The following is a 26,023-nucleotide window of genomic DNA, read 5'->3' on the forward strand; positions in this document are numbered from 1 at the left end:
AAACATGGAATATTATTCCATTGTATACTATGCTTTCTTTATCATCTATATAGTTCTTCTGATCTGTATAATTTTGTGCTCAAACAACCAAACCGAGGAAAGGTGCCTGAATAAAACCAGGAAAACAATTTCAAAACCAAAACAGGCACCAGAAGAAGTGGTTTTATAATTTTGTGCTGTTATACTGTATACTTTTATGTGGAGCTTTTCTACTCAGGCCTCCGCTGCAAATAGGCAACAAGCCCAGTCGGACTTCCCCACTAAACAAATGTTAAATAAATAAATAAATATGTTAAACAGTATTCAGTTGGTTCCCAAATCCTGCAAGTAGTGAGCTTATCCACAGCTGGTAAGGGCTTGAATCTGAATATTAACCTTAGTTTTTAAGGCTGAGGGATGGGGAAGCATCATACCATCAGCACAGAACTACAACAACAGCTCAAGCACCCAGGGCTTGAGTCCCAGTAACTCGCTCCTACTGCCTGCAAATGTTTGTGCTAGCTTTCAGAAAAAGTCTGAAATTGGGGGAAGCCTCAACCTCCCCACCCACAAATGGGGGTTCTGCTCATATACCCCCACTTTTTGACTGTGTTAATAATGAGTTCATTCCAAACTGGAGAACACAGAAACAGGAATGTTTATACAACTTTGCTCAAACTTGAATGTACAGATGGGGATTCAGCTAAATAACAGTACCTCAGCTCCCACTCTGGAAGGAGTACCTTGATGTTCTCATGCAACCTGCCTCAGATGATCTTTTGCAGCCTGTGGATGACCAAACAGATCCTGAGCAGTGTCTTCTGGAGTCATACTGTCACAGACTGGTGGAACTTGGGAGTCAGTACTCTCCTTTTGGGACAGCCTTTCCATGCCTACAAGGGCCTGGAAGTTCCCATCACTGAAGACGGAGAAGGCGATTCTGTGCTAGGGTTCATACATCAAACCCTGGGTATCAAAGATGTGACTCATGTCTGGAAGCAGGTTAATCCATGAATGCAGCCACACACTATTTAAAGGTTTGGTCTCAATCTCAAGCCACGCCTGCACATTTCTCTCTCCAGTGCACTGTACCTCTGGGTAGTATCCTACTGACTGCCAGTTTACTGTCTCCTAGCATAATGTGTCACTCTGTAACACACTCATTCACATATGAGCTCACTCCCAGGGACAGTACAAGGCATGCTACTTTATTACAATCTATAGCCAATACAAATCACAAGATCCTGTATGCACCGTCTCTGAAATGGACAAGATTTCCATAGGATGACAACTCCACTGAAGATGGTCTCTGTGTTTGGACTGGCCTCAAAGCACCAGTCCTTTGACACTCAGAAATGTCATTCTGACTTTTAGGGGTACAAGCATGAGCTGCTCTGAATTAGCTTTCTACAGGAGCCAATCATGGTTCAGGGCAGCCTGAGGCCACCTTGACTCCGTGCATTCTGCTAGCCTAGGTAAACTGCCAAGTAAGTGATCAAAACAATTTACAAAGGATCCCAGAGCTCATTCCCACGTGATCTCTTTGGTCCGGCACAGGGCCCATATGCCACAGCATTTTGCCATCCAATCACCCAAGAAGGGGTCCACAGCTTTGAATAGCTGTGCCAGAAGATTGTACTCCTCTACTAGTCTGGGACCCAGGTCCCTCAACTATATGTCTCACCTGTCCTAAATCTGCCCACCTTGTTAAGAGGGCTCTGGATAAGTTTGAGGAATTCTCCAAGTCTGGGCTCCAGGAGGATCGTCATAGCGTCTATCTAAGCTGTAGCTCATGAACATCCTCATTTGATTTCAGACGCGGACAGCTTCTCAAGCTTATGTACACTTTTATTAAGGCTGTAGACTCAGTTGTGTATTGGAGTGGTTGTGGTTGTCCTTCCTGAAGGAGCAATTCAGGAACATTGCTTGGGGGACGTGTTTTTCAAACAGTCCACCTTCTACTTTCATTCCTTGCTTTTTCTAGGTCTGGGCAATTCCAATAAAGGAAAAGGCCTCATTAATGTCTGAAAAGCACTACAAGCTCTCTCTGCTCACTCCTATGCCACTAAGGTCACTTAAGAAAAAGATCTCACCAACTGTTTTGCTGGTACTGTCCTCAAAGTGCTTCTGTAAGTATGCCCTAGGTCAGTAAACCATAATGATGCATCAAAGGGATGCAGATGTGGTTATTTAAGGCTATATTCCCAGATTCACTGATCTTTCATCAGAAAGCCCGGTCAACAAATGTAAAATAAAAAAATAATAAATAAATTTCCCCCATGGCATGTCATCCCATTATAGCACAGTTCTTTATAAAAGCCCACACTCTGCTGTTAAAAAGGTCATACAGGCTGTCTCCCTTTTGAGGATATTCTAGGTTTTTACTCTTGTCCCTTTCATGGGCCAGAGGAGATGGTTGATTTCTGCAACATTCTGAAAGTCAATGACTTCAGCCAGCACTTCCAATATGTTTTATTTTTGATGGTCATGCTTTAGAAGGATCAAGCCTTTGCTCTGTGGGGCACTAGGATGGTTTCTTAGTACATACCAGGTGTCGTCTGTGGTATCAGCATCTGGGTCCCACACAGGAAACTATTAGAGTTTACTATGCATGGATGCACGGGCATCGCCACTAGTACAATGTGCCTTTTTTTCACTATCCTTAGTGCCCACAGCTTTCACCAGTGTTTTGCCATGACAGCCAAATCCACAAGAGAAACATCCGCATATTTCCCTATCATGGGCATACCCAGTGCTGCAGTTCCTACAGGTGACTACAAATTTGAGGACGCCTTCTTTTACTGCTCCTCAGAGGATAGCTTTTATCAAGGAAGAGTCGTGTACTCTCCAGCATCAGTCATTCCTTCTCCTGGAGAGGGTGCAGGAAGTCACAGCTTTAGTCAGGTGACTGAGGCTACAGTAAGCTGTCCACATTAAGAGCCTTCTGTACCTTTTTGCATTTATAGCTGAAATCATCTTCACATTCCCATTTCTACATCTGAACATGTAGGTGTTACACTGGACTATGAGGCCAGTGGTTTTAGACTCACAGTACACTCATGGACTTGTTTCTGGTGTCAGACCTTTGCTGCTGGGCTGTAGAGTGCTGCACAGTTCCAATCCATCTTTTGGTCTTCCCTTTCTGCAGGAAAGCCCAGCACAGATTTTGATAGTGAACGCTTCACTTGTAAACTGGGCAGCTCACCCAGGCTCTCCCATGATGTAAGCATCAAGTACTCTGCTCATTGGGGGGCTCCACATGAAACCAGCTGAAGGTGATGACAGCATTAGGGGGCTCCACATGAACCAGCTGAAGGTGAGGACAGCATTAGGGGGCTCCACATGAACCAGCTAAAGGTGAGGACAGCATTAGGGGGGCCCACATGAACCAGCTGAAGGTAAGGACAGCATCAGGGGGCCCCACATGAACCAGCTGAAGGTGAGGACAGCATTAGGGGGCCCCACATGAACCAGCTGAAGGTGAGGACAGCATTAGGGGGCCCCACATGAACCAGCTGAATGTGAGGACAGCATTAGGGGGCCCCACATGAACCAGCTGAAGGTGAGGACAGCATTAGGGGGCCCCACATGAACCAGCTGAAGGTGAGGACAGCATTAGGGGGCCCCACATGAACTAGCTGAAGGTGAGGACAGCACTCACGCTTCTAAAGGCTACAGAAAAGAAACTATAAAACTGAACTCAACAACTGTATACAAAAACAGCCTGCATATCACAATTACTCATAAAAAGTGCTGAGATAGTCATCCAGAGTATGCAAAGAAACTTAGAAAAACTCAAGCTTTTCACAATATAAATATACAGGCAATATCATCACTTCAAAAGATCTTGAAGCTGAACTGTATTCTGTACTAATAGTGGAAAAGAAAACAGAGGTAATCCAGATGGCTCGAGTGAAGTCTGGTATCCCACCCATGACCCAGAGGGTGACAGGGCTAACAAGAAACAAGAGTATAAAGGATTAGTCCACATAAAATCACATTAGCTAACAGAGCTAGGAGACTTTCTTTCTGATACACTCCCTGTCGGAGGAATAAAGGCATTTTGTTGAAGTTTCCAATAGTTTATTCAGTTGAGTAGGTAGATGGACGAGTTTTCTTGTTAAGAGCGAGAGAGAGAGAGAGAGAGAGAGAGTCTCCCATATCTGGTAGCTAAAGTGATTTTATTTGGACTAATATTGGTAAAGAACTGACATAGGGATGGTCCACTCTCCCTTCTCATAGGCAGTCCTCTGACTTGACAGATGAAGACTGATGCCCAATGAAGAAAAAGTTGGAACTAAACATACTGTTATGAAAAATACGCAAAAATCTCACATCACTTACAGGCCTGAAGGTAGTTCTATTAGAAGACTATCTTGATAGTCCAAAGGGTATCTGTTTGGGATCATATAAAAAAAATCACAGCACTTTGGATAAATTGATGGCACATAGATATAATAAACTATGGGAATATTCAGTACTTAGATGTCATGTATGAAAAAATAAAAATATTTATGGACAGAGGGTATGGAGCATATTCCCTGACTGATATACAAGAGCCCAGTCACTACAGGACCCTGCCTGTGGTGGGGAGTGATGGCTAATACACCAAGTGGCTAATGCTAGCACTTCTTAATTGGAAGGAGGATGTACGTTTTGATATCTAGTACAGGGTGGAGAAAGAGTGAGGTTTTACAGATATACAAAGTACAATATATAAGGAAGAGAATGGAGACACACAGTGGTTTTGTGCAATGGGACATGGAGGGATACTCTCAAAGAGTTCCTACTTGCTCAGGAGGGATACTCTCAAAGTTCCTACTTGCTCACCCTCCTGGTTTTAGGGATGTTCTATTCATCCAAGTTTATGTTCGTTTGCTAAAAAAAAAAAAAAAAAACAAACTTTTCCAGACACTATATACCATCTCCCCATTTCTCACCTTTGAAGGTTGTTTGGAGAGAAATGATGGAAGGACAGCACAGTAGGTATGGACTCACAAATAATGAATTTCAGCATGCCAATACTTCACAAACAAATCTCAACTTAGAAAAATGCACAACAAGATTTGACATTGTAATGGTCATACTTCTGACACTTTGTTTATCATATAGTGATATAAATAGTGTTGTTTACAAGGTTATTTATAGAAATATGTACTGTTTTCATACGTTCATAAATATCTCAGCACCGAGTAATATCTGACAAACAGCATCACTACAACGAAAAAAAATAGCACTGACAGTCTGCACATAGAATTTTGGTGACTTTAATTAAGCATAAAAAAATAAAAGGACCAGTTATGTGGTTGATCTCAGCACAAACACACACAGATGCACACACACACACACACACACACACACACACACACACACACACACACACACACACACACACACACACACACACTCACACACACACATTTATAAAGACCATTTTACAGAAAAAAAGTCTAGGTTCTCACCATAACAGCATATGGATGACGTGTCCCTGCATCCAAAGGACTCTGGCTGGGTTATACAGCTCACTCTGTGGATTCCATGACTCACAGCTTTTTTGAGCAGAAATTAAATGCAGTACCAGGGGTTGTAAATCGCTGCCACATATTGTACACTGAAATAACAACCCCATAGTGCAAAATTTGGAATGTTATACATTAAGTGCTATTTCTGTGCATTTCTAGGGAAACACAGGAAGTGCACAAGGACCCAAGGAAATTAGTCTAAATATCAAAAGTTATAATTATAATACAATCTATTCCACTGCTGCAGAGAAGTTGCCTTTTCCTTGACAGAAAAGATCATATAAAGTATGGTATATGATGACAAGTTCCATTTGTTATGCTGGCCAAAAGTCCATGAACAGAACACAGCAAACACCACAGTATATATTTTCCTTCCAACATAGTAATAAAACTAAATAAAGAACAACTGGAAACAGAAGGGTACAATGAAATATGGAGACAGGGAATCCCCCAAGAAGAAAGGGATGCTGTATCTTAAGTGAAAGACCTGCTCTGGTAGAGTTTTTAGTTGAATCTAGAATGGAAGCTGCTGTTAAAAATGGGATAGTAAGGTATATAAAATATTGCATTATAACTATAAGAACCAATCAGAGGAGGTTAGAAAAGATTGGGAAGAGAGGCTGGAAAAGCAATTTACAAGAGAATAATGGGAGGACATACGTATGACTCCCAAGTATACAGAATGTTTCCTCAGGTAGAAAGCAAATGCTGTAGGTGTGATGGGGAAGAAAGAGGGATCTGGGAACATATTTTTTGGGAGTGTAATTAGCTGGCAGATTTTAAAAATTTCCTACAGAATACTTTGTCAAAAACATTGGCTGTAACTAAGGAAATGATTCCTTTGAGCTGGGACACATGATATGAAGTGCCTAAACATAGTAAGGCCTTCCTTTTTACATTTAATTCTGTTGGCTGCCAAAAAAAAACAATTACTAGAAAATGGAGATCAAAGTCTACACCGATTGTATTTGAGGTATTGAATATACAAAAGAGATAAAAGAACTGGAAGATGGATCTTTAGAGAAGGGAAGGAACAGATTACATAGAAGTACATGGAAATTGTGTGAACGGTACATGCAGAATAATGTTCAGGAGGAGGAGGAGTGAGGTTTATGGGAAGGCAGGAACTGAGCGATTTATGTAATGTTGGACTGGGGATAGTTACAAGGAAAAAAAAAAGATATGTGATGTATGTAAACGGAAAAAAATGTTAATATGGTTTGTTTTCTTTTCTGTTAATGTATGTTTGCCTATGTCTAAAGTCATAATTTAACAAAAGATAGCGGTGTTTAAAAGAAGAAGAAATGGATACCTCATGACTCTACAGTTAAGGTGAGTGCATCACAGAACAACTGTACTACATGTCTATGTCTTTGTCTTCCATTACTCACAACAGGAGCCATAAAAGCTATGTATTCAACCAATGAAGGATGCACCAGCTAGCATCACCCAAGGACAGCCATATCTAACCACCTCTGGCCTCAGAAATATTATCCAATTTGTTGTACTACATAAAAAATATGGATATATGATGGTCACTGCATCATAAATGACAGTAGAAGAAGTCCCCTGCAAAAATGCAGTTGATCTAGCTTCCATTATAGTAGAAAGCAGGTCCTGACATCATCTTGTACCAGATTAACTACAGATCTGTAGCAAATTCAATGCAACCAGTGACCCAAGTGGAAACACAGTACGGATCCCAACTTGACAGGCTGGTTTGCATAAAGGTTAAGGTTTTCATTTCCTACGCACAAGGTAAAAGGCTAGATTCTGACCTCCAGCCAGTGCCTGTTTGGAGTTTGCACATTCTCCCTGTGTCTCTGTGGTCTTCCTCCCAGCTCCAAAAACATGCCGAGTGTTTCCATCTCAAAATCGTCAAAAATAATTGAGCTGTGGGCAGCACTACAGTCAATACATGGTGCCCTATAAGGTTAACAGTTGTATAAACCAACCACTTTGGGTATCTACTGTGGTAAGCAGTATCCTCATGATAGGACAACATGGATCACAGACTGGGTGCCACGGCAGGGCTAGCCACTCAACAGTGAAAAATATGGCTCTAGGTGATTCTGTCATGTTGACTAATGTCGCCAAATGGGCATGGGTATTTGCCGGTGATAAGTGGGTTGAGGACTCGGCCTACTCTGAACTATGCCAGGGACCCATGCTAACAGTGTGAGGGATGTATGTGCCCCTATTGGCCAGCCCTGGGTCAATAAGCTACTGACTGGCCAGTGGCCAGTTGACCAGTTTGGGTTACCCGGGATAGCTCTGTTGAGTGAAAATTCCACATAAAACCAGTCAACCTGCTAAACATGAACTAAGACTGCTAGTTTGCTACACTCAAGGTAGGTTCACTTGCAGGATGTATCTTGGAAGTGGATGACATGATGGTAAGGAGGAGGCTACACATGCTATGTATCCAGGTGACAAGATGGAAAAGCAATGCAGCAAAACCACTTAGCTTGGGATCCAGAGTCCATTACTCATGAGGACAGGCTAGAAAGGGTGTTGAAATTGTGGTGAGGGACAGGCTGCAGAAGACAGTGAGGGAGTTCTTCAGAATTAGTGAAAGATGCATGGAAATCAGAATGCAGCCTGATAACAGGGCAGTTTTCATAATATCAGCTTATGCCCCACAGCAGGGTTACGGTATTGAGGAAAAGAGCGCATTCAGACAACAGTTGCAAAACCTGCTAAAGCAAAACAACATGAACTGGTGTTAATAATGGGTGATCTGAATGCACATATTGAGACAGACAGAACAGGATATGAGGACTGCCTGGGTATACATGGGTGGGGCAACAGAAATAAAGGCCTTTCTAGACTTCTGTCTGGCAAATGGCTTGATAGTAGCTAACACATGGTTCAGAAAGACAGACAGTCACAAAATCGCATACAAGAGTGACCAAAATGCAACTCAGGTAGACTTCCTTCAAGTAAGGAAAGGGCACTGGGGTAGAATCAGCAATTGCAAAGTCATTCCCAGTGAAACAGTTGGCCCACAGCATAAACCACTGGTTGACACAATCAGCTGCAAGCAGTGGTCAGAGAAATCTCTAAGGTCAACAGAGGCCAGGTTGAAGACCTGGAAATTGACTGAAGAGAAAGCATAAGAGTTCAAGAAAATACTGAGGGCTCTATCACCTCAAGAAAAAGAGGAAATAGGTGGAGCTGAAGAAGAATGGCAGCTCTTCAAAACAGCATGTGCGAGGACTACAGGACAAATATGCAGTCCAGGCAGACATGGAAATCAGATATACAAGGAAAGCTGGTGGTGGAATGCAAACGTCCAGGAAGCATCAAAAGAAAGAAGGACAGCAGGAAATGTGGGGGACAGAAAAGACTGACCAGGCCAAGAAAGAATACTGGTTGGCTAACAAAGAGGCTAAGATAGCAGCTGCTATAGCCTAGAACAAGGCATCAGACATACTCTACCATGTTCTGGAAAGCAAGTTAGTAGGTGGCACAAAGAAATGATATATCAGACTGCAAGGCAAAGACAGAAAGATAAAGAAGATAGTCAGACACTCTTCAAAAGAGATGCCAGCAACAACCTGCTCATCAGTCCACATCCCATCAAAGGCAGATGGAAGGAGTACTTCCAGCAGCTTCAGAATGAGAGAAGAGGAGGTCCCACCAGAGAAGAAGTAAGAAAAGCACTGAGGACAATGAAATCAGGGAACGCAGCAGGCTCAGATGAGGCCACAGAGGTATTATAAAGATGATGGGTAAGACAGGGGAGAAATGGTTCCTGAGGGTACTCATAGGAGTTTGGACAGAATGGAGTATCCCAGATGACTAGGGGATAAGCATATTACTGCCAGAGTTCAAGAACAAACGGGACATTCACAACTGTGGGCAGTACAGAGGTATCAAACTCCTGTCTCACTGCATGAAAATTCTGGAGAGGGTGATTGATAAACAAATATGCAGAGCAGGAGAAAGTAAGATAGGTGATGAACAGTTCAGATTCAAACCAAATATGCAGCACAACTGACCAATGTTTGCAGTGAAACACGTAGTTGAGAAGAAGCTAGAGATGAGGAAAGAGTTCAGCTGGTCATTCCTAGTCTTGATGAAAGCATATGACAAGGTCCCAAGAAAGCTGATCTGGGCAGTCCTGTGGTGGTTCAAAGTCCCAAAAACATTGGTAGAATTAGTGCAGGCTGTGTACAAGGACCCAATGACTCAAGTACAAACATTGCTTGGTCTAACAGAGGGGTTCCCAATGGGAGTGGGTGTGCACCAGTTCTTATCTCTGAGCCCACTGCTGTTCATACTGGTGATGGACTACATTAGGAAACAAGCTGGAGGGGACAGGCTGACAACACTGCTGTATGCAGACAATGTGACATCATAGACAGACACTGAGCAAGAACTTCAGCAAAAGATGGGGGCATGGAATGGAAATAGTGGATGAACATACTGAAAATGTGTAAACAAGTTAAGGTCAAAAGAATACGACTTTTACATGGTTTCAGGAAAAAAAAGTGTTATGCATTTTTAATGTGAATTTCTAAGGACATGATTTGAAAATCACTCTTTACAGTATAGAATTACATTTGTTTAATGTTACCACAGTAATGTCATCAATACATTTTTAATATTTTAGAGCAATGTGAACATTTTCTCCTTCTAAACTACATATCTCAGATATAGACTTAATACTTTTCAAGACTTTTTTTTTACTTTCTCAGTAGAAGAACAGACTGTTGGTATGTCAGTTAGATTCCCCCACTTATATCAGGTATTATTAGTACACCCTGTGATCTATTCCAAAAAGCAAAATGGGCAGATAATTAAGTAACCAACTCAAACTGGAAGTCCCTGGTCCATTTCCATATCTGTTTAACATTGAGACTGAGCCTCACCTCTCCTCACAGCACGGACGTATGATGGTGCAGATCCTCGGATATGGAAGGACAGTGTTCCAGGACAATCAGGCATTTTGATAATTCTGTAGAAAAAAATGAAGCCAACATGAAATGGATACTTTATTTTGGATAGTACAATATTTTATTTCTTTTGGAGATTTAAACCTTTTTGGATTTTTTTTTTTATTTTAATACAATCTTCAGAAATGTGCTGCATGAGTTCAATGCTTTTCCCATTAAAAAGGACACATTTGATACTATAGTACCGTAAATAGATCTTCTCCTGTGTCCTGGCTCACCCAGGCTAGAATCTCGCTGAAAGGCTCAGTAACTGATGCTGCAGTAAGAAGGCATGTCAATAATTTGGGATAAAATGCCACCACACAGGTTCATTTATACAGTAACTATTCATACTGCCATTGTGCTCTTTAGTATCTCAGATATAAAGTGTTTCTAATATTCAGGCTACCACACATATGCTTAAGACTGTCAAGTTCTTGAACCTATAATGAAGCAGTGGTATGTGGATTCTCCTTAATTGCTTGCCAAACACCACTGCTGTCTCATAACCGTTCAGCAACAACAGAAAGAAGTCTTAACACATGGTCATATTGCTCAAGAAACCAGATAAATGGCCAGATGGACATCATGTGCTTACTCTATGAACTCCAGCAGGATGTATGAACCTACAGGGCCTGCATACCTGCAAGACATAAAGTAAAACTCACTGACCTAGAAATGAAATTCAGGTCATACCTAACCACACAGTAAACGTCACTGACCTAAACAGCCTGCACGTGTGGTAAAACTAAATGTCTACTATCTGAATAGCATGAGGTGAAACTCACTGCCTTCACAGCCTGCACAGTATGTTGCAAAAGCCACTGACCACTCCTGTGGTTGTCCATTGTGCTATTGCTATTTCAAGTAACTCATTTTATACTGAGAAAACTATAAGAAAATTAAACTAATGAATACATGATGGCAATGAGGTTTTGTTTAAACAGTCATTTACATGTAAGTTAGAAAGACAAAAAGAGGGTGAAGTTGAAATTCTTTAACTGCACTAGGATTTAAAGCTAGCAGCAAACAAATCTTCATAACTTAATGAAAGGTTGAATGTTAAAAGTGTTCTTAAAGCACGACTCATGATTAAATTTGCAATATTTCTGGTTTGCTCATTTTGCAAATATTTTGATGTTGTTTTTACTACTGTTCATTAGTTCATAACATTAGTAATGTGACTGTCTTGTACTATATAATAACATTAAAGTAATGTGAACTCAGTTTGGATTAAGTCATTTTAGACAAAAAAGCTTAACTAAGTTATTGTGTTAATAAAGAGCAGTGCTGTTTTCATTTTTTTTTCTGTTTTTTAATGATTAGGAATTTATTTGGAAAGATCTAGGATAAGTCTCCAAGATCTATCTTTCCTGGATACAAGGAAAATTTGGCATAAAATCCTGCTCCCTGCTTTTCTTGGGTGGGGGATTCTTCCTCCTGCAGTACTGGAGGAGTGGACAGGACAGGACCTGCTAAGGCCACCTGGTCATTCCTATGAAGGATGGAAATTACCTGAATTTCATTTTGACTGCCTGCGGTCAGGTTTGTCTTCATCTTAACAGGTAGGGGGAAGAAAGTTGGTGTAGGAGGGGAGGGTGAGTTAAGCTATTCAAAACTGGGTGGAACTCTGTTGGCTGGGAGGTGGTCATTCCCTTGCTTCTGCCCCGTTGCTTAACCCAACCTGTGCCTCCTTCCCACAGATCCTTTTATTGAAAGGCCTTCTTCTGCTTGAATTCATCTGTATGGGACTGTTCTACATAAAACGGACACTACCTGGTAAAAGAATTCTTGCTATACTTTACAACAGAAGAATGGAAAAACTATTTAACCATTTACGTAGCTTTGCCTTTCTCCTCTAATTTTTCAAAAACATCCTTAGAGGGAGGCACAAACAAAAGATTTATACTTTTCTATCTAAATGTGCATTTAAAAGCTGAAGAAGTAAATTAAATAAATAGTGATACAACCTCAGAAACAACACTTTACTACCCCAGGGAGGGTAAACTCCACATATAATAAATGTATGCATAGCTAATGTCTTGATATGCTCTTGCAGCCTAATCTTAAATGTTCATTTTGTTTCTACTAGAAAGGATAGACTGTAGGAACATGAATGGTACACTTAGACAGCCACATTGTCTAACATTTTACTGGTATGCAGTTACTATGCTAGAATAGATTTACCCCCGGACAGCAAGTGGTAGGATCCCGAAATAGCTTTTATGTTATAAAGAACGCTTATTTATTCTTAACGTCAGCACTTTAATGCACTGTGGTTTTAATCTCAGTGGAAAATTACAAATTATATTGGTGACTTGTTAAGATTCACCTTTTTTGATTCATTTGAATATTTTGCATCACATATGGATTTTATTCAATTTTATCCCATCTGAAAGTATTTATGTTGTGGCACCAATAAAAAATAAGAGTTGTCATTATTTATTGCATTTAAAAGTTGCTCTTTCATGGTGTGTAGTAAAGGTGCGGTCCTCAAGCATGCTCTAGCACAACTTGGTCACTTCTGTCTTAACCTATTACCCTCATGTTGTAACACGTCTCCAATACAAAGTATAAACCTTCTTACCAGTATTCAATATCCTTTGTTATTGGACACTGTAATATTAGTAAGTGTCATTTTAGATCATCTGGTAATATCTAATAAATGCAACAGGATTATTATAAACTTTAATTTTTTCCTTTATCCTGTAGAATCTGGTTTTCTGGAAGCCCTGGGCTGTGAATGAATCCAATTCTAGAAAACACTTTTAAAGACGTCTTCAAAGACAAAAAACACTGGAGGGATGGAAGTGGGCCTGGGTTCCTTGATGTCCAGCAATTCTAACTATCTTTTACTAGTGCAAGATGACTCCTTTTCTCTCTATTTCAAATGCCACTGCATCAAATTTGTCACTCAGACAGTTCTTTTGGTTGGCATGAAGGGATAAAGCCTTGACTATGACTCAAGTGACGAACTGATTAGTGCCTTAGGCACCTGATACAGCTGGCATGGGGAGGAGGGATGCAGCTATGCTGGCTCACCTCTCTTTAGTGGGGGGGCATGGGGATACATAACTGGGCAACAAAGTGCCACGATAAAGTCCCCACTGAAGACCAGAGACCACATCAACACACTGCCTTTGAGAGCAGCAGGGCAGGAAAGTCTTGAAGTTATGCCACTTGTGGAAGGAACGCATTCTTGCTGATACCTACTGTGTGCCAAACCATGAGGTGGCTTACCAGGCATGAGCAGTGGGGCCAGGGAGTAAAACAGAAAAAAAAACATGAAAGACGGCACCACTCTCTGATGTTTGGTTCTTACCATGACAGGAAAAAATAGGTTGTAGGGCTCTTACTTCTCTGGGAACAAACAGGTCTACAGAGCAAGTAGTGGGGAAGCTCCAAGATTACAAGGGGAGCATTAAAAAGAATGCAGAAAAAAATAGTGACTCTCAGAAACTCAGATCACCTTAGGAAGAGAGCCAGTAGAAGGTGATTCTTCCCCATCCACACTACAGCCTTGAGAGCAACAAACCTTGTTAGATTATCTAAGATCCTGCTCCTCATCCTCACCAATGCTCAAGTCAGGTGACTGCCGGGGTGGAGGGCTCATTTTTCCTCTGTTGTGAGGTACTGTATCCATAAGGAATGGCTCTGCAAGGGGGGGGGGGGCAGGACTTATACTCTCTGTCATGCTGCCACATAGTCCTCTATAAATAAAAATGTCTGAGGCTGGGGAAGGAAATGTGGGGGTGAACAACTCTAGGTAGGGCACCTGTCCCACTGGGTACAATGTCAGAGATTTCTATAGCTTGGGTTTTTTTTTTGTTGTTGTTTTTTTAAACTAACAAGAAAATGTTTTTATTTTTTTTGCCTGAAGCTACAGCATACCTTTCAACTGTACAGATTTTCACAGAAATGTCCAGATTTTTGTCTCACAATTTTGGTCTGTTCCTCATAAATACTTATTTTTTTTTGTTTGTTTTCTGACAAATCACTGAGATTATCTAAGCCACTAACTAGTGACATGCGTTTGAGTTTCAGACTTCATATCCTTCAGAAAATGCATGCTAATACAAATCCTGTTATTCTAGCAACTTTCTAAGTTTATAAGAGCAATATTTAAAATGTGTCCCTATTTTTGGGCCTTTGTGCCCCCATTATGTTAGGCTTTGTCCAGATTTCTTGTGCTAAGAGGCTGAGAGATATGAGCTGCAGGTTCCTAAATGAAAGTAGGAGTAGAAAAAGTCACTGATGGTGTGGTCACTGGTGGTGTTCGGACATATTCTTTAGAGTTAAGCCCTACTGGCTGGCCCTCTGCATTCAGTTGTAACATGGCTACAATATCTGTGGAGGTCAGGGATATCCAAGAGGATAAAATCCTTCTGTCAGCTGCCAGGGGGCTGCAACAGATGGGAAAGTGACAGAAACAGACATTCAGGGTGGAAAGGCTACACCTCCTCAGGTCAGTGCCCTCTGGCTGCTGCAGGACTGATTAGGCTACTAGGGCCTCACATTCTCTACCTGCTGAATCCTTAACAATAATATTTTTCTACCTCAAAGTAACACTCCATTTTCCTTTGAAGGCTCTCCTAGAGAAAATAATCCACAAGCGAAATCTCTCCACTCGACTGATGAACAAACAAAATGAGAACCAAGGAGAAAAAGTACTGCCACTACTTTTTATTTTGTTTCCACACACCAAACACGTTGTACCAAAACGTTATGAACGCCTTCAATTACACTTGCGTTTTCGTCCCTATAAACATGGACTTTATCAGATAAATGACATTTCATTTCATTTACTTCATCAGATAAATGACACACATGACAGATAAATATCACACATTGTTTTTAAAGAAATGTTTTAAATGAAAGGTATTAAAATGTATGAAAGATTTAATGAACTAGTGATTTTAAATGAAAAATGAATTGTTTTATCATTAATTATTAATGAATTAGGTGGAACTTGATTTGCTTAATGAATTTGAAATAAAAGGTTTTTATTGGGTTTCATTTAGGGAAGTTGTATAAAAGACAAATGAAATGAAATGTCATTTATCTGATGAAGTCAATGTTTATAGGGACGAAAACGCAAGTGTAATTGAAGGCATTCATAACGTTTTGGTACAACGTGTTTGGTGTGTGGAAACAAAATAAAAAGTAGTGGCAGTACTTTTTCTCCTTGGTTCTCTTTTTGTTTGTTCTCCTAGAGAAAACAAAGTGGACATCTCTTAGCCTAAGGCCAAAAGCTTTTTGTGTTCGATAAAGGTCCTAAGGTTTTCAGCCCTAAAAACTACATTTTTTTTCTTTTTGAATATATCACAGTGCACACTATGTGAGACCTGGTGGCTCTCAAAGGGATAGAAAAGTTGCAGTAATTCTTTGGTGTAATCTGTCTCCCACAGACATATTTCATGCTGATCTCTTCTGAAAATATGACTGATATTGGAAATACCTCCAAAATCACAATTAAAAAGACCAACGTCAAGAATAAACTAATTCCAATAGTACCAAACAAAAAACAAACTGGTAAAGAAGAGAAAACGCCAAGGCAACCTTGTTCCAACAGTTAAAAGCCTAAACGCAAGTTTATTAATGCAAAAATCAAGCGTTTTCGCCACAAGCCCCTTGTGGCTTCATCAGAGACAATACATTTAAAGTATTAAATACCCATGTCTTAAATACTTAAAAACAGGAAATGACATACACAATTGACCATTTTAAAAATTTTTTTTTTTTTAACAGTACAATTTAAATTAACCAACGCATCATTGTAAAAGTGCATAAATTGTTTCCTTAAATGCCACAAATAACTTCACCATGCCAGCACACTACTAAAGAGGTTATACATAGATCCCAAAATGTTAATAAATATATAATAAACATCTGCATAAGGGGATCTTTATAGGAAAAAAAAGGGGGTCCCTTAAGGTTTTTACTATCCTTTTAATATTACAGTTGTTACTTATAAATCAGTTGGAAATTATTTTATCTGTTGTTCGTCTATTATTTAATAATATTGTACTTATATTATTAAAAACTTCATCGATTGTTACCAAATTATAGTAAAATTTTTTTAATAAATTTAATAAGTGTTTTGATATTGGGAACGAAAATCAAAAAAGAAAAGAGACTATGAAAAACCACTAAGGTGGTTAAGTGTATATATGGCCTAAAGACAAGCCTATCAGATTAAAATAAACTTATTTATCTCATATAGCTTCTCAATTTAAGAACAGCAGAAATATTACAATTTTCGTTGAGTCCTGGGACCCTGAAAGCATCTAATTTTAGTTGCCATTCTAGTTCTCGGTTCTCAAGTAACAGGGAATAAGGCCCACCTCTAATGGAAGTTGGAATATGGTCGATGACCATAAATTCGAAACTATGACCAGGATGAGAATAAACATGTTTTGCCAAAGCATTTTGGCAATTAACTTTTCTTATTGCATAGTCATGTTCGTAGATATGATCACGGACTCTGCGATCCGTCTTCCCTATATAAAAACTAGGGCAACATTTGCAAAACGCAATATAGATCACAGATTTCGTTTCACAATTAAATTTGTGGAATATCTGATATTTCCTGTTCTTAATAGTAAAACTATTACCTGTTTTGATCGATCTACACCAGTTACAGAATCCACATGCAAACATACCTGTTTATCTACTGAATGTGCTATTATTCAAATTCCTCTGTGTTAACTCTTTCAGGTTATTCCCTCTCCTATAGGTTACCCTAGGTCTAAGTCCTAATTTTCCAGCCAAGAGAGTATTATTGGCAATAAAATGCCAATTTTTGCAAATTATAGACCAAATAGCCTGAGAATCTATGCAAAAAGTTGTAATAAAATTCAATCTAAAATTGCACTCACTTTGAGATGGAATAATCAGAGACTGTATTTCACTATTATCCACGCAAGTGCTAGGGCTGTGGATATTTAAGCTACTTTGGTTCACTTCCATTTGACTCAATAGTGGTTTATAAAAACCACCAATTCTTTTAGTTGTAACTTCATCAATTAATTCCTCTAATAGAGACGGTGGGTAACCCCGACTGGTAAACATTTCTTTTAGGAAGTCGCATTCAAGATGAAAATCATCTATAGTACTGCACATTCTTCCTGCTCGCACAAGTTGCCCCTTAACAATAGACCGTTTTTGTTTAAACGGGTGCGAGCTGGAAAAATGGAGAAAAGAATTGCAGTACGTCGACTTCCTAAAGATGGTAGACAGGTACTCTTCCTTGTTGACATCTTTAACAAGTTTAACATCCAAATAGTCAATCTCCAAAAGGGAGAATTTTGAAGTAAATTTGAGGAAATCTGTGGATGTATTTAATGAAAGTACAAATGAGTCAGCTTCAAAAGAATCACCAATAAAGAGGATGAAAATATCATCCAGAAATCTGGTGTAAAATCGAACATGTTGCATCAAGTCCGGTTTATTCCTTAAGAAATGCTTCTCCCAATAGCCTACAAAGAAATTTGCAATGCTCGCCCCACAGGGCGAGCCCATGGCTACCCCTCGTTTCTGCAGAAAATAGTCCTTATCAAATAGAAAGTAGTTAGATGTAAGGACTATGTCAAGGAGTTCCGTTACTAACTGGATCTCACTGTTTGGGGCTCCAAGTTCCTTCATGAGTAACCCAATCCACTCCACTGCCTCTAGGTGTGGTATTGAAGTGTACAAATCTACCACATCGATGGTAAGAAAATTATCCATGGCATTAAATGGTATCTCATTGATGTCCCTTAAGAAAGACCAAGAGTCTTTACATAACCCTGGAATAAACTGGAGGTATTTTGACAGGATACTGTCAATAAGCCGTGAACTGGGATGTGTCATAGAGGACCTACCATCGACGAGTGCCCTCATTGGGGGATTTTCCAAATTCTTATGAATCTTAGGGATACCAAACATCACTGGAATTTTAGGAAAAGTGATGTCAATAAATCGATAGGTATCTATATCGATTTTGGCAGCTAGATATAAATCCCTAAGGAAGCCCCTAATTCTCTGGTAAGTCCCGTTCACCTCATTAATGGAAACTGGAGAATAAGCTTCAGATTCCAACACAACGGCCATCTTTTCCTTATATTGCTCATCGCTGAATATTACTAAACCACCTCCTTTATCTGGTTTAATGAACCTGATAGCCAGTCGACACAGGTTATCTAAAGCTTCCATTTGTTTTTTTGTGATATTCGATTTATTTAAAACATTACCTCTTCTATGAGGTGGAATAGGAAGCTGATCTCTGAAGTCGACTTCACATACAGTTTCAAACAGTTGTAACACAGAATGGAGGGGTGGATTAAAAACACTAGGCAATTTTAATGAAAAATCAGCCCGAAGTGGTTCATTGTTAAAGAGAACCTGTAAGTTTAACTTGCGGACGAAGCATTTAAGGTCGATAATGGCCTGGGTTATATTACCACTTCTGTTAGGTACAAAAGAATAACCAAGAGCTAGCAATTCAATAAGCTCCTCACAAGGGTCGAAGTCAGAATAATTATAAATCTTGAAATCACCCTTTTTGTTTGTAAGGATAGTAGGAGAACAAGTCACTGGAAGAGTGTGGGGACCAAGGCTCAAATCTATTTGTGCCGGTTCCTGTTCTTGTTCCGCCAATTGCGATTGTTGCGAGGTCCTAAAAAATTATTGTTGTTCTTAGTATTATTACTTGAAGAAGGGTCAGATGAATTGTAGTTCTTATTCGAATTATTTGTCCTATCTTTAATCCTATTACTGCGTCTAGGACCCTCTGTGACTACCCCATCACCCTCTTCTTCACATTCGTCATCTTCATTCTAATTCCAATAGTAAAATGGCAAAATGTCAAATCCAGTAATAATGAAAATGCCTTAAGGGCACTTATCATTCTGGAAGTTGCCAGAATGAGCTAGAAAGATCTCTCTGCTGTACCAAGAAAGGACTAAACATGGAGCAGGTTGCTCTTCCTTTTTCCCACTGATGTCCTCACTGCAGGGTGGAAACCAGCTCTGCTCTGTGGAAGTGTGGAAGTCAGGCCAGATGAGCAAATGTCCACCTGTGATTAATTTCTAAACATTTTGAATGATACCACAGTGATCCTTATGAAAAATATCTAATTTTCATCTCAGCTTCAAAGACATTGGCCTCGGTTGCCTAAAACGTCAGCAAAATAGAAGTCAGTGAGTGGACTAAAAATGTTTAATTCTCCTACATAGTTTTCTTGCTTTGCAGGTGATGCAGAGAACATTTCGCTGCATGGCTGAACTTACTCTTTAGCTTTTATAGCCACCAGCATCCGCAGAGGCTTGCGACAACAGAAAGAACGGTTTAAAATCATCTCCACTTCTGGAAAGGGCCGCATAAAAACAAGGTCTTCATTAATGGCATAGATTTTTCTTCCTGCCTGAAGGCCAGCCATCTAGAAGAAACAGAAATGTCAAACATTATACATGCAAGATGTTACAATGTAGCACAACCCTGTAAGTGCTACAGGGTACTTCAGAAAATTGAGTTTAATTTGATATGAATACACATTAAACATGTAGCTGCTGAAAATTATAATTCAAAAATCCAAGGATTCAACCATCCCTTTTCCTAATTTTACATTCACACATATGTCTCCACTTCTAGTTTTGTAAAAAAAGACTTCAGCCTTGCAAAGTGTTTCTGGTTAGACACAATATGGAACATTCCTTTAGGCATTTCAAATATAAAGAAAACTGCAGTAAAGCAGAAGATATACAGGATACAGAAACCTAGGCAGAAAGATCCTTCACAGGAATGTGGCAACTGACAGATAACAGCTGGGAATAATACAGTTTCTCAGAGGAATGAACTACATGATGGCAGCCCAACATCTGACAGGAATGAACTGCCTGAGGGGATGCACCTCCTGACAGGGGTGCAATTTCTGAGGGACACTGAAGTGCCTGATAGAGGTGTAACACCTAAGAAGAATGCAGTGCCTCAAAAGGGTACACAGCTTGTTGGGAGTGCAAAGACTGACAGAAATGAAAATCGTGATGGGAGTGCAGAGACTGATGGGAGATCCCAAGTCAGACGGGAGTTCAGAAACTAATGATAGTGAAAGGTTTGATGGTAGTACAGATACTAATAGGACTGCACAGTCTGACAGGACTGTAGAGCCTCATGGGAAGACAGTGCTTGAGTGGAACTCCAAGTCTAATGGGAGCACACAACCTTAGGAGAATGAAGAGCCTGATGGCAGCGTCACGCTTGAAAGGAATGCATCGACAATCTAATGGGAGCACACAACCTTAGGAGAATGAAGAGCCTGATGGCAGCGTCACGCTTGAAAGGAATGCATTGACAATCTAATGGGAGCACACAACCTTAGGAGAATGAAGAGCCTGATGGCAGCGTCACGCTTGAAAGGAATGCATTGACAATCTAATGGGAGCACACAACCTTAGGAGAATGAAGAGCCTGATGGCAGCGTCACGCTTGAAAGGAATGCATCGACAATCTAATGGGAGCACACAACCTTAGGAGAATGAAGAGCCTGATGGCAGCGTCACGCTTGAAAGGAATGCATCGACAAAAGATAGTGCAGCAACTGATGAGAGTGAAACGCCTCAGGGAAGAGCAAAACACAACGGGAATGAACACCTTGATGGAAGTGCTTTGCCTTATGAGTGTAGAATACCTGCCATCACTACAGAGAATGAAGGGACTGCAAATTGCAACATCTGGTGGGAGTAAAATACCTGAAAGGAATGCAAAGCCTGATGGGTGTGAAAAACATCACAGAAGTGCAGAACCTGATGGGAGTGCAGAGCCTGATTATGAGTTAATAGGTTCACAAGAGGTTACTAGGCTAATGGCCCTAGGGCCTTTACAAGCCTAGCCATATTAAAAAAAACTGTGTAGCCTAAATGACCATAGTTAGATGGTCGTTGTTTGCAGAGAGACTCTATTATCAGCACCAAATGTCTCTGTCCATAAGGGACATAGATGCCATTCCCAGGGTGAATTTACGATTACCCTTCTAACTGTTAAGGTTGTGCTTAAATAGAGTCATTGAGGACCTCTGCTTCACTTGAAGTGGGAGCTTATTCCAGAGGAGTGACAATCTCTGGGAGACATGTCTGTCTCTCCCACATGTTCTGTTAATGTCACAGGCTAGGGTGAGATTCCTGGAGCGAGTGACTCTTGTCCAATTTGATTTGCGGATGAGCAACACTTCCATCAGGGCAGGATCACAGACTGCTCTGTAGACCAGGCACAGGTAATCTCTCAGCTGCCTGTACCCTGTATCATACAGGCTGCTGAGAGGTGACCTGTGCTCTGTAGGCCAGGCACAGGTCACCTCTCAACAGCCTGAATGATACATGGTACAATGGACAGGGCTTTCAGTCATTCCGTGTAGGTCATGTTTTGGAGGCACTGAATTCTCTTGGTCAGAAAACTCTGTGGTCTTTCCAGCTGCAGCAGATGTCTGGTGAGGTACACACAGAAGGGACCACTGTACTCAATTAGTGGTCTGATAAGGGTTGAGTACAGTGGAGTTATGACCTCCTTGGTCATAGATGTGATGACCTTATTTATGACATGTGCAGTGTAGAAGGCTTTTCTTACCACTATGGACATATGGTGATCAAAGTTTAGATTGCTATCAACCTGTGTTCTCAAGTCTTGCACCACTGTGTTTGAGCTTAGAGGGGTGCTATCTATATCCTAATTAGCATGGGATACTTCTTTGCCAAAGGGAATAATGAGGCATTTTTTTTCCATTTAGTTTTGATCTGTGGCTTTGGCATCAATCATCTGTGTCAGTCCCTTCTGTAATATGTTAACATCGTTGAGGGACTCTTATGACTGTATCCAGTTTACAGTCATCTACAAACCTGGTAAGCCAGTGGCCATCTACTTTTGCTTAAACTTCAGAGAAAAAGATTCCAAACAATAGAGGGCCCAGTACAGATGCTTGTGGTACACCACTGGTAACTAGTCTACTGGTGGAAGTGGACTCCCCAACTTTGACACTGTGTGTTCTATTGGTGAGCTATTTGGCTACCCATCTAGTGACATATGGGTTAACCCCCAGCTGGGAGAGTTTTTCAATGATTCCTGAGTGAGGAATTGTGTCAAACGCCTTGCTTAAATCAATATAGGTGATATGTACTGTTTTCCTCTCATCCATCAGGTTTAATAAGTAAGCACTATCCTGGACAAAACCAAACTGGGTCGGGTCTAGAGTTTGAAGGTTGCCTATGACTTGGTTGATAAGGTCCATGATGATTCTTACCATAACCTTGCAGATAAGACTGGTCAGGCTAATCAATGTACAGTTCCCAGGGTCGGCTAATGGACCCCCTTTGTGCAAGGGGACTATTGTTGCTGCTCTCCACTCCGCCAGCACAAAACCAGCGCTCAGACTGTGGTTAAACAGAGTGCTAACTGGTTACACTAGGTCTTGTTTGAGATTGTTTAGTAAGAAGCCTGTTATCTGGTCTCATAGATGCTGTATTTTTGGGGTCTATATCACCATTTCAAATGGTGAAAGATCCAAATGCTGTTTAATCGAACTCAACAGTTCAAAATCCGTAATCAGCTAACTCACGGAACACCATTTTTTTTTCCCCAGGGAAATAAATCGCTGCTCCATGAAAAAAAAAATTAGCAACTATAAACACAAACAAAAGTGGGGGGCTGTATCCCCACACCCCCTACTTAAATATATCAACTCTGAGATTGCACCACAGTGGAGGAAATAGCAAAGCCCTGAAAATGGCCCATAGATTTTTTTCCCACGGAAAAAAATCTGTGTTCCGTGAGTTCGCTGTTTACAGATTTCAAACTGCTGAGTTTGATTAAACAGCATTTGGAGTTTTCACCATTCATAATGGTGATATAGACCCATATTTTGAGTCTTGGAGAGCACTTGTAGGACCTGTTCTTTGGAGATACTTGATAGAGGACTGGTTTCAGGAATGCTATGGGGTATGGCTGGTGGGTACAGGTCAGTGAAATTATCACCAAATCTGTCAGCTAGCAGGTTGGCAATTTCTTTAGGTTTAGTGTGAGTGGTGCCATTCACTATAAGTTCAGCACACAGCTGGGCATTCCCATTTAGGTTTCATACAAAGCTAAAGAATGTCTTATGATTGTCTTTATCTAGATGCTAATTTAGTCTTGTAACTACCTTTAGAGGACTTCACAAGGTTTCTGATTTGCTTGTTTAAGCTGTGGATGGTAATCTTCCTTTGCTGAGTAAGTTCCCTCTTGTTCATAGATATCAGTCTCTTTCTTTTGTTATATAACTTATTTATACTTGCAGTCCAGGGTGGCTTGTTTTTGAGAAGACCTGGTTTTAGCCCTGTCAGGTACAGCCGAGTCAAAACATTTGTTTAAGTGGCCACAGAGGGTGCTTGTGTACTGTTCTGCATAGAAGTCATTGTTGGCTATGTTAGCAAGGGCTTTGAAACCTTTTATACCATTGCTTAGAAGGCTATAGTTTGCTTTGGAGAAATTTTTCAATTTTCTTGCTGCTGTGGGGGTGTCAGGTCTGATTTTTACTTCAAAAGACACAGATTTATGGTCTGACTTATCCAGGGAGGGCGACACACTGGTGGTAGTGCAGTGACCCCTACATGTTGGTGAATACTAGGTCTAGGACATTTGAGTCCCTTGTGGGGGTGTAGACTAATTGTTCTAGGGCATTTGAATTAATAAAGTCCAGGAACCTCAGAACGATTGTATCTATGCTTGTGTAAGTCACCCAATCAATTGATGGACAGGTAGTTGAAGTCTCCCATGACCTAGGTGTTTGGCTTTATATTGAGCAACTTTAGCAAGTCCAGGTAGGTGGTGTGTTTCTCCTGGTTCATGGTGGGGGACTTGTATGATAATGTGAACATGATGTGGAAAGGTAACCTATAGTTATTTGGACCTGAAGTAGCTCAAGAGAGTCGTAATGTTTCAAAAGTGTCGAGCTGTATTTGGATTTAATGAAATTGGATAGACCTCCACATTTGGTTCTTTCACACTCGTTTTGGGGTCTGAATGTGTGAAAGGCATTGTAGCCTTGGACAGCTGGGGTAATCTCTGTGGCCTTGAACCAAGCCTTAGTGACTGCACATATGTTGGCACAGATTTTGTAACATTTCCAAGGTGAGGAGTGCTTCCAGGGAGTGCAGTTTACTGTTTAGGCTCCTAGCACTGAGTAGCATGACCCTGACTTTGTCTCTAGTGGACTTTTTTTTACGTCAGAAGTTTTGTGGTTTTGGCACAGCCTAAAAAAAACACTATGGGGGAGGCAATAGTTTTTGACGGTATACAAAAGCCTTGAGGAAACAGGTGAAGGCCATCTCTGGCAAAGCATTGTGGTCTGTCAACAATGTCTTACCAGGCTGACAGATACTGGATCCCCTTGGAGTGACACTAAAAGCTAAGCCAATTGTTGAAATCAATCATTTTTGTCTGTACTGTGGCATCATCCTAGGTGAAAGTAGAATGCTGTTTAGGGCTAGGGACATACCTGCCTGGAACACATAATCTGAAGGTTCTATCATGTCTCTCTTCACGTAGTCCAGAGAAGTATATCTCAAGTCATTCACTCCAACATGTACTGTAACAGATTCATGATAGTAATTATTGCTGACTGACTTCAGTGCGTGTGTGACTTGATGGATCCTAGCACCTGACAGGCAGCTGTGCATGACCTTCTCCTTGTCCAACCTGGTGAGGGGGACATTTGTCTGTCTCACTATTGAGTTGCCTATGACCAGGACATTTGGTTTTGAGGTGTTTGCCTTAGGAGCTTAATTGCTGAGACACTGATATGTGTGTTGCTATGTGTAATGGTGCATTCTGTTTGTGTATCAGTATGTGTGGGTTGTTTGCATTTGGTAAGTCTCTTATCTTTTGGTAGGCTCTAGGTAAGTACCTGCACATATGTGGGTTTATGTGTTTTGCCTTTATCTTGTGTAAGAGGTGCGTATGCTGACAACCTGTTTGATGTCTTGTTTATTGTAATGTGAGGACTGATTCAAGTTTCATGGCACACTTACATCTTTAAAACACTGTATTTGTTTGCTTTAGGAGTAGGTGGTTGTCAGTATATATGAGGCAATTTCTATATTGTCTCAGGATATCCATATTAATCAAACTGGCTGGAAAAATGTTGAGAAACTGACTGTCCATAGTAGCAGGTAATTCCTAAGCACTAGTTTGTGTGAGGGCAAATTAGATCAGCTACTACTCTGGGATTAACAAGGGGAATTCATTCTACATAAGATCAGTTCTGAAATGTGAGGCAAAGCTGCTCAGTGCTCAGCTGAGCTGCCTGGAGTACAGAAGTGTGAAGCTGAGTTCCTGAAGAGCAGCAGGGAAGCCTGAGAGGGTTTCAGTGACTGGAGTCTAGGGAAAAAAGTATTTCTTGGTGTTTGCATCAATACAAGGCACTGCTATCCCCTGCTGTGAGGTGTGCAGCTATGCACAAAGATGAGGCTTATATGCAGGTGAAATTAAACAGTTTTACACTAGTCTGCCAATAAGAAATGTATAGCCAGATGGGAGGACACAACCTGATCAGACTGAAGACCCTGATGGCACTGCAGA

General features: G+C 40.6%; 1 protein-coding gene across 1 annotated transcript in view; it reads right to left on the minus strand.

The window, feature by feature from the left end:
* The window catches only part of PREX1 (phosphatidylinositol-3,4,5-trisphosphate dependent Rac exchange factor 1), a 2,105,011-nt gene that overhangs the window by 404,906 nt on the left and 1,674,082 nt on the right, over positions 1–26,023 (minus strand). The window contains exons 18-19 of the mRNA XM_044089931.1: positions 19,711–19,859; positions 10,379–10,464 (exon numbers count right to left, since the gene is read on the minus strand). Coding sequence (XP_043945866.1) covers positions 10,379–10,464; positions 19,711–19,859 — 235 coding nt within the window. The remainder of the gene's footprint in view (positions 1–10,378; positions 10,465–19,710; positions 19,860–26,023) is intronic.

Source organism: Protopterus annectens, chromosome 12.part0 (assembly GCF_019279795.1).
Source record: "Protopterus annectens isolate FY-2018-M chromosome 12.part0, PAN1.0, whole genome shotgun sequence".
Lineage (NCBI taxonomy): Eukaryota > Metazoa > Chordata > Ceratodontiformes > Protopteridae > Protopterus > Protopterus annectens.